This window comes from Triturus cristatus, chromosome 6 (genome assembly GCF_964204655.1).
Source record: "Triturus cristatus chromosome 6, aTriCri1.1, whole genome shotgun sequence".
NCBI classification, from domain to species: Eukaryota; Metazoa; Chordata; class Amphibia; order Caudata; family Salamandridae; genus Triturus; species Triturus cristatus.
The window spans coordinates 836,433,216-836,448,169 of NC_140589.1; the positions used below are offsets into that span (position 1 = coordinate 836,433,216).

General features: G+C 43.1%; 1 protein-coding gene across 1 annotated transcript in view; it reads right to left on the reverse strand.

Annotated features, from left to right (window-relative positions):
* The window catches only part of CRIM1 (cysteine rich transmembrane BMP regulator 1), an 816,650-nt gene that overhangs the window by 107,723 nt on the left and 693,973 nt on the right, over positions 1-14,954 (reverse strand). Inside the window, exons 10-11 of the mRNA XM_085611439.1 lie at positions 13,252-13,373; positions 925-1,134 (exon numbers count right to left, since the gene is read on the reverse strand). Coding sequence (XP_085467565.1) covers positions 925-1,134; positions 13,252-13,373 — 332 coding nt within the window. The remainder of the gene's footprint in view (positions 1-924; positions 1,135-13,251; positions 13,374-14,954) is intronic.

Sequence of the window (14,954 nt, forward strand, 5' to 3'; positions counted from 1 at the left end):
CTGCTCTAGATGCGTCGATGTTGACCTGCTCGTAGACGGAAATCGTGGTGGTGCCTCAATGTCGGTATGAATATAAGATGAAGAATTGGGCCATTGTAGTCTATTCTTTTAGGCTTGCATAATCTTTTTCCTTCTTAAGTGGCTATGCAGGCCTTCCTGAAGAAAGGCAAAAATATGCACTTAAGAAGATATTTTATGAAAAAGTGCTCTGGGGTCCCGCACTTGGGCGAGACTATTCAGTGCTTATGACTATAATGGACAGTACCCTACGAGAGAAATTATGTTTCAGAGAGTAATTAACAGATGTCCTTTTGGCTGAAATTAATGCATTTCCCCTGTACTACCAATACTTTTAGAAACATAATAATCTCAGAAAGCCAGAAAGCAGACAGTTCCCCATAAAGAATACAGAGGTCTGACATTATCACCAGGTATATGGTGTCACTACACAGCATAAGAGTAGTCGTATTGGCAGATCCTCTTTGGGCAGACATTAGCCATGCATTTATGGGTGGAGATTTGTATCTGCTCTACAGCCAAACTCATGTATTGCTGCATGCCCATGTCTGCTCTATAGCGAAGGTGTAATTCCACTAGCCCTCGATCACAAAACGTGCACCAGCAACGCGAAAAATAGAGGACGCCGTCCCTACAGCGCCTCATTCCAGATCACTTTCAAAAAATGCAAATTGTGTGGTGGTGAAACTTGCATGGCATTTTATCAGCTGTTACAGAGCCTGTGGCCCTGCTCTAATTGCAGACTTGTAAATTTCACAACCATACTGTTTTCGTAAGTATCGACAACACTAGCTTTCACATTGCTTTTAACACCATTCTGGAAATACAAACGGAAATCAAACAGGGGTGCGCAAACATACAAGGTCACAATAGATATCTTAATATGCCATTGAAAATCCGGGGTACCTGGACACGATGGACAGCACTGCCCCGGGTGTATGGTGGGACTGGCACAGTCTGGCACAGGGCAGGTGATCAGGGCACACATCTCTCTGCCATTATGGCAGTAGCATTCGCGGCAGCCATCATGCCAGCTCTCCTCGTTTTCATGTCGGCGTCCATCCATTGACAGGCAAGATGTCGTTTTCACAGACGGCACAACAGATGCTGGTACTTCTGAATCAAATAATCAGAAAGTAAACTGTGTCAGGGAGCTTCTCAGGGCAGAACACTCATACAAAATGCTGAATGTTGTTTTCTACCCTTCACCAGTTTATATTTTATGATCAGCTTTACTACAAGATTAAAATTATAGAGCCAACCCACAAGTAGATAAAAAATCAAATACATCAATGCAATAAATCAAAAGCTGGTTTAATACATCAATACTGAAACTGAAACATAAAACATGCATTCTTCCTTATTCACGTCCTGTGAGAATGTCAGGGAGAAAGAGGGCTGCATGCCTTTGTACCAGCAATGGTTTTCAGGCCAAAGGTTTGGGACCAGGAAAAGTAAAAAGCTGGTCTTGTACATATATCCAAATGATACATTCAAACAAACAGCATTCAACGAGCAGGAGGTAGTCCTAGTCTTGATTCATTATTTGTGTGCTCTGTTTTTCAATATTACTAATAACTGAGTGAGTTTGGAAGTTTGTATAGCGTGCACGCATCCACCTGCTCATAACATTTGTGGCTCGTACTAGTCATATTGGCATGTCAAGTTTTATGAGGCTCGTGGCGGTCAGCCTGTCTCAAGAACTTTGAACTGGCGACTACTAGCTTGCAGTTTCTAGGGTTAGTAGACGGTGGATTTTTTCACCCCAATTTCTTCGATTAATTGTCCCCAGTATCTTGCCTCAATTTTTGGCATAGGGCTGGTGGCATGAACACCGTCCAAGTGCTTTGGAATCATGCAACACTCTGTTGTAGCTTAGCCTTTCTTTATTTCAATGCCACATGACTGAAGATGCCAGAATTGCTCTCTACACACACCTCATCCCAAGCCACTTTACAGAGGTTAGTTATGGCCAGAGTAGGATATGTGACGTGAGTGAAGGAGATAATGTGAACCACTCTGACCAGAAAGGAGGTGTATGGAAAGGGAAATAAAATAAACAAGCATTTGCAAAGCCAACAGGTTTCGCCTATGCAAGATCTATTGGCTTTGTCAATGTTTTTTTCATGCTGCAAAGCAGCACGAACTAGCTGGTTAATTGATACAAATGCATTCTAAATACAAATTTTAAAAAACCACAAAATTGAGCAAACTATTAATGGGAGATACGGGGTCACTTTCCATCTTCGAATCAAAGAAATGTAAACCCAAATAGGTACACACCACCGGCCAGCCACCAGCTTCGCGGGGCCAAAATGTAATTTTTGTTTTATCTCCAAGAAAACAAAGTGAAGAGATTTTCGATGCCAACTGGCACCATGTCATGAACGTGACTCCATCAATTTCGGCTAGTCCAACCAACACTACTAAGCTGCTGGGAATTTCAGGTCCAAACCTTGAAAGTGAAACTAAACACCTCAACATGCATAGTAATGCTGTTTGAAGACCCGGGAATGCCGTCAAGACCAAAAGTACTGAGCCTGTCACGCCACCCCCAGTTTGCATTTAAATGCAAAAGACATCAGTTCAACGAAAACAGACACGTGAAACAGACATTTTAAAATATGGTCTAGTGGACAGCACTTGAAAAGCATAAATCACTTCACCTCACAAAGCTAATGGGAGAGCTATGCATTTTGTTTTGTTCCAGAGTTTGCTTATCATTTAATCGTGAAACTTTGAAGTATGGACCTTGTACTTAACATCACTAGCAAATTTAAGACACCAATGCACATAACAAAATGTAGGTTTACGAAATGTCACCTAAAATATGCAGAACTTTAAAGGAGTGTTGTTTGCAAGCCCTTTATTCTGCATTTAATTTTTTTTAAATGCCTGACATTCCCCTCCTTTGAACAATAAACTGTTCTTCATCGTTCTCATGTCGTCGAACATGAGCAGTACACCATCATCCGGTCAACAAGTGCCATATGCTTTGATCCTGGAACTAATTTGATAGTTTGCTACAAGAACGCATGCATGTACCGACCGCTCACCAGTAGTACTAACTTGTTTTACAGACCTTATCAATTTCTAAGCCAGTTGATTAGACTTTTCTGGAATTTCACAAAATGATTTAAAATAACCCTTAGAACAGGGTTCTAACAGACTATGTGAGGAGAGACCGTCTAGAAACTCGATGGCAGCCCAGCACTTGGCTGAACATGCTAGCGCAGTAGCCAAGAGAACGCGTGCTGGCCCTGCAACAAAACAGCCCGACTAGACAACGTGCTGGGAGAAAACATGGGCAAAACTCAGTCCCAATTTATTTAAAAATATACTTAAATGCGCTGAGAAACATCGGCAACGCAAATCAATCAACTACACCAGACTTCCTTCAACGTTTGGTCCGTGTCAACATAAACAAGCATTGGCATAGCCAATAGGTCTCGCATTTGGGGCGTTATATGTGTTTTGACAGACTCTGTTAATGTTTTTAATATGTGTTGTATAGTATTGTGAATGTTGTGCAGCATGTTTAAAAGTTCTAAGTTATAATAAAAAAAAGTGTTATAACCATTTATGACACCTTATATATAACCTAAAAAAACATTATATACAACTGAATAAGTGTCGGTATTAATAATTAAGTACCTTGGTGACTCCCGGAAACCACCAGCTCAAATTAAGCAAAAAGCATATTAAACGACATGCACAATAACAGCATTGCAGTCTATAAATAAAAGCTACATCAGAAATGCTTTTTACTTGTGCGTGTTATAAAAACCAAAGAGCATGTAAAACATTGCGCACAAAAACAACATCGCAGTTTATAAATAAAAAATATATCAGAAATGAGTTTTACTTGTGCGTGTTATGATGCGTTTTAATATATCTTTAAATGGTGCTTGTAAAATGCACTCCAAAACCTTTGGGTCCAGTTTGCACTGTAAGTGCCGGTGTTGACAATTAAACGCGGTGGGGAGTGCAGGAAAACACCGGCTCAAATTAGCACTACTATTAAAAAAAAAAAAAAAGGAACAGATTAGGAGAAGCAAATGTCATTGGGGAAAGATGCCGACTTTAGAGCTGGGGAACAAAGTTCGAGTCTTGGCGTCGGATCAACAGCCTGTGATCCTGGGCCAATCACTTAATTTCCATGTTTGTACCAAAAATTCTTATGCCCTTAAGTGGTATTTATAAAAATAACAGTGTATGTTCCATAAAGTAATATGTCCTTAAGTAATGCGGATAAAAAGCACCCCAAAAACGCTGTTTCCAGTTTATGCTATAAGTGCCAGTGTTTATAATTAAGTGCTGTGGTGAGTTCCGGAAAGCACCAGCTCAAATTAAGCACTACTATAGAAAAAGTAACAGATTAGGAGAGGCAAATGCCATTAAGGAAAAGCTATAACATAGCACTGAAAGGTGCCGACTTCAGAGCTAGGGAACAAAGTTTGCGTTTTGGCATTGGCCCAATATCCTGTGATCCTGGGCAAATCACTTAGTCTCCACTTTTGTACCAGAGAATAAAATGCCCTTAAGTTATACTCATAAAAAGAATTTCAATATTTGTAGGTCCAGTTTGCTGTATAAGTGCCAGTGTTGTTATTTAAATGCTGTGGTGAGTCATGGAATCCACCGGCTCAAAAAAAGCACTGGCGGTTACAAAATCAAAGCAACATATTAAACAACGTAAAAAATAAGAATATGAAGATCTAAAAACAAGCATTGGCATAGCCAATAGGTCTCGCCTTTGGGACCTTATAAGTGTTAGGCATGTAACAGTTGTATAACTAAATACTTATAAGGTCCCAAAAGCGAGACCTATTGGCTATGCAAAGTGGCCCTGCGGCCGCAACAGCGAAATTAATCGCGGTAAAGCGTGGCGCGCACATGCACTGTAGCTCTAGGCTGGCCTGGTAGCACTTTTTGGAGCCCTCCCAATAAGTCTCGCCAGACCCGCGCATGCGATGGGTCAGACGAGACCTAATAATAAGTATCTCAAAACCCCGAACTGTGACTTTCTCTGCCTCAGCCACGTTGGCCTTTCAGAAGCAATGTTCTGTCCTGATTTGCCTAGACCCTCTGTATCCACCGACAACTTTCACCGTGGTTTCAAGATCCAGCAGGGAACCGTTGGGCTTATTAAGAAATAGAAAATATGAGTGACAGGGAGAGCGAAGGGGGTGGAAAGGTGATTTCAGAGGATGAAGACTCAAGATTTTATGCAGAAGGGAAAGGAGTAACATAAGCTGAGTGGTAATATAGGCAAGGATAGGAGAAGATACAGCATCATTATCGAGCATGAACAGAGGAGAGCACGACTGACCTATCGTGGCTGCAGACCAGATGAAGAACAGGGAACACTGGATGGTTATTACTGTGGAGTGATTAAGGACAGAGTAAGATTGACCGCGAATGGAAGGGAGTGAGACTGACCGCTTATTACTGCAGTCTGAACAAATGAAACTGAGCACAAGTGACTCGTGAGCACTACAGATTGCATAAAGGAGGCGTAGAGTGTCACATGCACGCGGCACAAGCAGTGGGAGTGACTGATCACTACAGAGTGCACAAAAAACAGACTGATCACCAGACTGCGAAAAACACTGATACAATGTCTGGAAAATAGAAACAAACACGCATGAGTTTTCAGAAAAGCTGGAGTGATTCCAAGAGGCCCTCTCCTACAGCAGCGCATGCGCGCTGCACTAGGCTCGACCTAAAAAGGTTTGGAAAAGGGAGTGCAAGTAATGGATTGGAAATGTGGGATTTAGCAGTTTTCAAGTTTTGCACTGACAACAGGGCCAAACGATGTACTTGTTATTAAATGAATATGAATTCTAGTGGACAAGACAACCCAGAAAGTCCTACGCGATTGATGTTCGAATACATTTATTTACATTCAAATAAGTTAAAATAAATCAAAGTTGCATATGCATTCTGACTCGCACAGCATTAAGAAATTAGTTTGTACATAATATACAAAGTATGTTAACTTAGCAAGACACAAGCTACCTTATATGTGGCGTTGGGCAGGGCACGAGTCGGGAGTACACGCGGGTGGACGGCATCCGCCCACTATTTTCACAGGGTGGCCGCCGTCCACCCTGCCAAGAAGTTGGGCCCCACTGAAAAATATGCAGAATTCGTACCAGTGTAATTTGCAAACACCAGGACACATTCCACAGCACCTGCACGTTGTTGTCTGCTTTCGATCCGGAACAACGTGCAGGCGGGGACAAGGAGTTTTTATTTCAGACTCCTGCTGGGCCCATAACAGAGGTCAAATCTGAGGTGTTAGCAGGCCTTCTTTTGTTGGAGTCTCCTGGCTGGGAGCAGTCCGGAGCCTTACACCTGATGCAAATGCAGCAGAGGAGAAACAAAGGCTCACACCTTGTGAGCACTTCAAGAGAGGCAGCTTTTCACTTTGTTCAGGCTCTGCTTAGGAGATGAGCATTCACTCTAAGAACATCAGCTGTGCTGGTCTTTCCCAGTATTTACACAAAATAAATAGCATTTATATAGTGCTTACTACCCCTGAGGAGGCGTTGAAATAATTTAAGTACCACTATTTTTTCTTGTAAAGAAAGCACCATGGGTAGAGGAAGTTTACCCTGACAAAATGCAACATAGCTTTGTGTGTGGCTTACAAAAGCGTGAATCTTCTGCCTAAATCAGGAGGGTTTGCATGTATACTCGAAATGCACTCAATTGTACTCATGATAGACCTGTTAAACATATATGTGAGGGCTTAGGATCTGATGTCACTTTTAGTGATGTCACGCGCTATGATGTAACTTGCACAATGATTAACTAGCTTAGTCCCCCCACTTCTTTTTTTAGGACTTGTGCCCTGGCGTTGGGGATAAACTTGTATATAATAAAACAAAGCACTATTGTGTGGCCAGCGCTGGCCGTCATTTTTGTTGAAAGTTAGGGTAAAGGGGGCACCAAAAAAAAAAAAAGGGGAGGAAGGGAGGGGTGGGAAGGAAGGGCAAACAACAAGGACGGGAGAGTGGGTGAGAGAGTTTAAGAGAGGTAGATAGAGCCTATAAAGACATGCACTCTTATTAAGTGCCTGATTAAAAAGAAAGTGGATTGACACTGGCTGCAGAGAACGGTAACTGTGCCTGGTCCAAACTCTATGTGCGACCGGACGCCAGCAAACACTGAAGAATAAGTGAAAGCAGCAGGAAGCTCCGATCAATTAGAAGCAGGAAAACGAAAGCGACGTGGGAGTCAACCAATGGTAAGCAACGCTAAGTATCGGGAGAGCTGTAAGCCCATTGTTTTTAGCTTTTTTTTTTTTACTAAAGTTTTTGCTGACAGCACGTGCACGCTGTACAGGCGAAACCTAAAAAGGGCAAGAGGAAAAAAGGTGCGCATCTTTGTTACAGTCTGTACACAGCACTCAGACCCGAATAAACCTTTCATTATGAGCTGTATTTTGAAGTCAATGGAGAAGCTTAGAAAGATGCTATCTTGGCACCTTAGTTGAAACGCTTTGGATGCAGGCCCATGGACAAATACTTTAGCGTTCCCTTATTTGTTACCCACTAGCACTACATATTTGTTTGCAAAATTTCAGAGCAGTCACACATGTTCATTTTTCCACAGCTGTCTCACTGGGTGAGCGCTTCTTTATTACAACCCTTTCACTCAGCAGATTTTGCATCGAGATTACCATAAGAACTATATTTCCAATCGGGACAACCTACAACGGACACATCTGCTGAACACGTGTCACCCATCAAATGGAAGGTGACACGTTAGTATCTTTAATGATTGCTCAGACACAGAATTCACATTACAGGGGTGTAATTGTATTGTGTTGTATTGTAATTGCATTTGTATAGCGCTTACTATCCCTGACGAGGCGTTGAAGCGCTTTTTCGGCGAGTAGCACGCTACTCCTGATCTCATAAAGGATTAGTGTTAAATTTGTATACTGAAATATGAAAGTAATTTGAGTGGTGGATAGGTTGGTGTCTTATTCTGAATGAAGGGGATCAGCAGCATGCAAGACTGCTGAATGAACACATGGGGTTGAGGAACGTATTTCCTTTGTGAGTGGTCATACTAAAAATATGGCTAAGCTCCAGCGTTGTAGTACATAATGTATGCAGTATAATATCTGCCTGTTCCTGTACTCACTTGGGTTGAGAACTATGCACATGAACCAATCCGTGATACCTTAAGTACAAAGAGCAAATGAGAACCCCAAAATAATTTTTTTTTAATTCAAAAACACTATTTTTTGTCAGCCGTTGAGTGCCAGGGGACCACAAAGGCAAGGTGTGCTTTTAGCCCCAAAAAATTATATTGATGAGTGCCGCCAACTTCCCCAACAATAAAGTCTGGCAAAAACCATGACAAAACAAGTAGCGGTAAAGCCAAAAGACTTGCAGTCAATGCTTTGTGGTAAGATGCAGCCCTAGCAATGCGCAGGCTGCTTTTAATGCGTCAAGCTGATATCATACAGGTGCAGTTCTCGATGAGCAGGGACGTAGCTTCGGGGGGCGTTTGGGGTGTTACACCTCCCTAACAAAATTTATTTTGCGGTAAATAGTTGGTTGCAGGTGCTTTCAGTCGAGTATGGTGAGGTGTCGGTCTGATTTCATCCTGGATTTTAACAGGTCCGCGCTGACAAAAACACAGACAGACCCTCTAACACTCCGCACTCATTTCCACTGCCCCTCATGTCCTGCTTCTCATATAATGTATTTTTACAAGATATGCAAGCGTGATTTTTGGGAAATCTGAAGCTCACATCCCCCCCAGTTTTACTGACCACGCTAAGGTCCCTGTTGACGAGTAAAGCCCCTTTAGTGCCTTCTGGTTTAAATAAAAATAGAGAAGACAACAAAAACAGCTGTGCCGCACCGGCGCTGTCCCTTCTCTGTACAAGAGAAGGCTATTTCGTTAACAAGACTGCTCTGCCGGCCATTACAAGAACTCATTCCGGCGAGAGCGATGAGGGCAGAATTCTGCTTTAATGAACTGTGGCACAATCAAACGAAGGATGCATTGAAGTCCATCTCAGATGAGGCCCCGGTGACGTATAAAATAATTATGGGCATTCTTGTAAAAGTCCCTCATTAATGAAACTTTAATGCAAAAGAAAGGAGCAGACCACAAAGCAGCAGAACTGAAGAGCACTCTAGCCGCTAATGAAGTCAAACATTAACATCTCACCCGAGAGGATAGGCGAGGCGCGAGCTGTCTGATTTCGCTTGGTGTAAACAAAACAAAAAAAAAGAAATAAAACGGGCAAAGGCAGCTCTCATTATACTGCCAGCAGAGACACGGAGGACTCATTTGTTCCTCACGTTGCCTGCGGAGCACAATCAGTCACTCCAATAAACATGAGCCGGTGACTCTGTGCTGCATTTCTGTTTGCTGCAACACTCAGCTTTGTTCACTTTTTAGAACAAATAATAAAGCAAATTTAAGGCCTGTAGGTGGGAATATGTAATCGACTCTGATGAACCATTTTGGAGAGCGAGGACTGTCATTTCTATACAAAATCAATTTTCCTATTACCTAACTTAGGGGTGTAGTAGCTGTGTCAATAATATTCGGGATGAGAGAGTCTGACATTCCCCAATAAAGGATGTGATCTACCCAAATAAAAAGTTAATGTGATGGGCTTGAGCGTGGTTTGAGTAGGCGGAGTTAGCGAAATTAGTTTAGAGTCTGAAAAATTAAGGAACATTCTTTGCAGCCTTAATATATAGGTGCAACCACCCTCTGACCAAACAGTCACATGCCCTTAACCAGTAGAATGTTACAACGCCCAGATAAATATCAAAAATGCTATTCAGTACAATAAGCCAAGCATGTGACGTAGTGCTACGTTTCCAAAGTGGTACAATGCAATTTCACATTCACATGATATGCACCAGAAGATAAGCACAGGAGGCATGGCACTGTGCCATTTCAGTATAATATTGTGTGCTTGGCATGGGCCACCGAATTCTTTCAATTGAGGTCTTTAAAGATGGTCCTATTTTAAGAAAAAATACTCAATGAAAGGTCACAGACCACAGAGGTGAGCAGGGCATGATCTAGATGCGTAACTGATGCAAACGTGAAGAAACCACCAAGTGTTGATTGTACTTGGATGTCTGGTTCCCTCACCCCTATCTTCACCACCTGCTGTAGAGAAACTATGTAGTGAGTCGGGCATTCAGTCCCATCTGACAGTCACCACGTATGTTTTTTTTAGGAAGGACAGTGGACTCTTCTCTGGCCTCCACTTAATCGGTTTACAGGCAGCCCATATCTAAGCTCCCCATCGGATGATAGGCCAGTCAGCCAGTAAAGGGCCACAGTGAAATGATGGATGATGCTGTCCACTCCAGTCCAGTTCCTGGATACTAATCTAGGCCAGGGAGGACTAGTCGAGCTGCACTAGCACTAATTCTGGTCTAAAAACAGTAGACCCGGCCGAGGGTGGGCAGCAAGAGCAGGCTTCGTAGCAGCCCAAGCACAGCAGCAACCCAAGCCTGCGGAGGGGAACCGAAGGCCCAGCAACAGCAGCAGACTTGGATGGGTGGTTGAGGAACAGCTTTCAGAAGCTAAATGAGGAAACTGATGAAAACCGAGACAGCAGGAAAAGCTGCAGAATTCCTACCAGGATATAAAAACATAAGACACAAAGTTCCAGGCATAATATATGAAACTGTAACACCGCTACAATTTGGTAAAAAAATAAAACATGTTCTTAAAGGGCACTGGTGAGTTTCCAGGACAGGAAATCCTGGCCTCCCAAGAAGTGTTGCAAATTCACTTGTTGGGAGAGTTGGCCCTATCCCCAACAGATGTCTTGTGGATGACCCCAACCATTGATGTGTAACACATTTGGCTAAGTCACTGGGCTCACTGTGATAGAGACCTATTTCTGATCACGAGTGCCCTATCTTGATGATGTCACAATGTCATGTTTCACAACCACGGGAAAGGTCACCTTATAAGCCGACCCAATCAGCCAGTCAGCTGTGGTATATTACGCAACTGACAAATATTGGATGGTGTTCCACCACACACACACACACAGACATGAAGGTATGCCTGTGGACTAATTAATGGAAAAAGCCCCAATAACCTTCAGGACCCAGTATTGAATCCTACATCTGTATATAAAACATTTCTGTAAAATCCCACCCACATATCAATTCCTTAAACAAAAAGTGGAAGTTTTGGCAAACAATAGATGTACCAAAACTGGAAAGCAGGAAAAGAGAATAGGAAACTGAGGTAGGGATCCTCGTTGTCCGTTTACTATTTCTAACTGGACAATGGAAAAGAAGCAAGTGGCTAAGTGCAAAACTGTCTCATAAAAGGACTGTATGCACTTTTGAAAATGTAAGATCTGTGCATACCAACACTGTCATATTTTGCTTACGTTCCACCAATGGTCAGACTGGAAAGCAAAATCAGCCCTGGCAAAAATGATCAAAGCAGCCTACACTGGGAGAGGATGTGACTCAAATGGAGCCCTGGGGAGCCCATCCGGTTCTGAAAGAAGACTCCCTAGCCTGTAACCTACCAGGAAAATACCGGAATGCCAAAATGGCTAGTTCAGCCCTGGTTAGTTCCAATCAGTGTTCTATAAACCACTCTCCGGATCCAAACACACATGACCAAAACTAAGCTTTATCAAGTCCCATACACAACATAGGTCTGCATTATGCAGGTGTTTTTTTCAACAGAAGATATCAGCGCAAACATGGACTATTCAGGTTATACCCTTAAGGGTTGTAATGCTGCTGCATGGTTATTATGAATGCCATTAACCAATGTTTAATTTGTGCTGGTGTTTACTAGTGCTTTGCACTGGCACCCATTTCTAACTAACGGGATATATTGAAGAGAGTCCACAAAATGGTGGTGATGGGAGTATTTTTATCAGATCACATCAGTGACATGTTTAACTATTTTATATGTATTTTTTTAATGATAAAACTAGCACTTCCAGTCCATTCCTGCAGTTTGAGTTGTGCTGGAATAGTCCAAAAAGTCACACTTATGTGAATGTGCTCGTCAGAAGGCCGCCCTGGCACTTGCATTCAGCAGCAGTTGCAGAGGCGGCTGCAGTGGACTCGTGCAAATAACTTAGGGGCCTAGCACTTAACTTTTTACAAATTAAGCACTGCTATTCGCCAACCATGAACTGCCATGGATACAACATTCCCAAAAGCAACAGAGATGGCATTAATCTTGGAGCCCGGTGCAGTCAAAGCAACTTGCGGTGAAATGTCACAAAACCCAATGTCCTTTGAATGACACAGAGCATTTATATGTACAGGCAAACAGAGACATCATAGGGCAACCCTAGCAAATATGATCATACCAGTCCCAATAGGCCACGACTAGAACGGGGTTATGGGGACTTTCACGGTTGGGTCATGACAGCACACCGAAGTCTGAAAGCAGCTTCTAGCCTGGGCCTGCCAGGAAAATACCAGAGAGGCTTGTACGACCCAGTACTCAAACGTCCAAGCCCAGCATTATAAAAGGATCAAACAAGTTTTTTTCTGCTTCGTAGATCCCAGCTGTTGGTTTCCTATAGGCATGCTTTTGGGGATGTACTGGGTGTGGACGCCATTTCTCAGTCATGACCAGATAAGCCATTCCTACAACGCAGCAATAGCACGTTTTAAAAGAATGCGTTGCTCTGCTAGATGTCCAATGTATTAATCAATCGTGTGCAACAACACACTTCACGCGTTCCACCGTGAGAGAACGCGCGTGGTGAATACACGGAAGCAACGGCTGTGGTAAAAAATAAATTTTAAAAAACCCACAAAAAAAACGATTCAGTGATGCAGCACGTGGAACAGGCCCCGCCTCGAAGCTCGGGAAAGCATCATATCCAGTCCGTTCCCTTTTGGCTTGAAGTATGGGCTCATTAAAAAGTCATTCTCAATCCCGTGATGGGTTACTTCATTAGAATGGAGTAATTAAAAAACGAAATTACCACAAATGGGAAGCAAATCCCTAATAAATAGGGACGTGCTGACAGTAAATGGCTTGAACATCCACCACGGGAGTTATAAATACCTCCTCGTTGCTCGTTGATATGCTTGCTTCTGCCTTGCAATGTCTGTCACACATGGCCCCCAGCACCCTCCCCCGCGCGCAAGTATTGATAAATGGAGGCGGTGGGCGGGGCTTGCGGACTGGCAGGGGTACAGAGAGGGGGCGGGGACGTTAGCCACCTACCTCGGCACTTGCAGGTGAGGCAGCCATGACTGTCCTGCTCGAAGCCCACTGCGCAGACCTTCCCACACGGGACCTCTGGGCACTTCTTACATCGACAGATGTCACAGCCGTGCTTGTTCTTCCTGTGTGACAAAAAAAGAGAGCCACCCACTGGCGATTAGAGCAAGAAAGGGAAGACAAAAACTTCACAAGGCAAAAGCCTCGTCAGATAGAAGTGTACAAGTTCAAGGTTATAAAGCAAACACAGTCAGTGTGCCAAAACAATAAACCCCAAGGTCTTACTTTCAGCAGAGAAGCAACTGGTTAAGACCCACCGGAGTAATTACATTAATCTTTGAATTTTTAGGTCGAAGAAACAATATGAAGAACCCCATTAACAAATCAGCACAGAACAGAACATTATAATTTCTTGTTAGAATTAGCTCACAACAAAATGACCACGCTTCTTTATTGCCAGGCCCATCCCGCTTTCAGGGTTGTTTCTCCATAAGGCCAGTGAAGGAAACAGCTTATGGTGACCCTACAACCAACCACATGAACACGCCAGACTGCTAGAAGGGGCTTCAAACTATGCCTTATTGCTAGAGGAAAGAGAGCGCCCAAACATCAAAATGTCATTTTATTTGGAACTATGATCTTGTGCTGGAGCCGCCATTTTGGATCTGGCACAGGTCCTTGAGTGTACTAATCCTTACTTCACATCCCCAGGAAGGTTCCTATCGGAGGTGGTTCTGTTTGGCCGCCCACCTCCAGAGATATTGTCCGTGAAGCAGGACAGAAAAGCGATCTGCTTAGGACAATGCGACACCAGCAAGAATATCATGTGTTCAGTCACAGTTTAGATGAACACACCCGGCCAATGTGACTGGATACCCTATTTTCGTGACACACACAGCAGTGGGGAGGGGTCTAGGTCACAAGGACCCCTGCATGTACAAAAGGCAGCTGGAGACAGGGTGTTGCTCTCAACCACCCTTCCTCATTTCCAAACTGTGTTGACTCCGTAACACTGGCAGAGCAAACCTGAATTATACCCCTGAAGCAGTGGCACAGCATTACTAAGACAGTAGATAGATTACAAAAAACATTCACACTGGATAAAATGCACAACAAACAGACAGTTAACATTATTTCCCCTGGATATGCTAAGAATACACATGCAAAAAATTCACTACAGTGCACAATGAGTTGTTACAAGACTATGATAAACTATAAACTGGTCTAAAACATTGACAGTGCAACTACTAGATACTTTAGGGCAGCACCGGGTGTTCTTATACAGTACTCAAGACAGCTTTACAGATGTATCGGACTTCATAAGTACAAGGCAGGAGGCATTTGTTGGAGCTAAGCTCATTAGATGCATGTGAAGACTGTGGCATCTTTCCCAGCTCGGGTACCCGCTAATAACTACACCTCACACGGACCTTCCTATTACACGTCTTCATTAGTCTGGGTGCAACTGCAAACTCAAGATTCTAAAGCAGCCTGCATTGCACTCGTCTCGAACACTTATGTCACAGCTCTACTGAATCCAGCAGGAGCCAAAAGGATTCTGTCATTGCTAATTCACAAGACACTACAGCTCCCCCTGATAAATTTTATTTATACACAGAATCTGCGTTGATGGTGGAGAGGCAACAGCAGTTACTGGTGCTTCAGAACCAGTCTCACATTCAACATGTAGATCTGATGAACAAAGA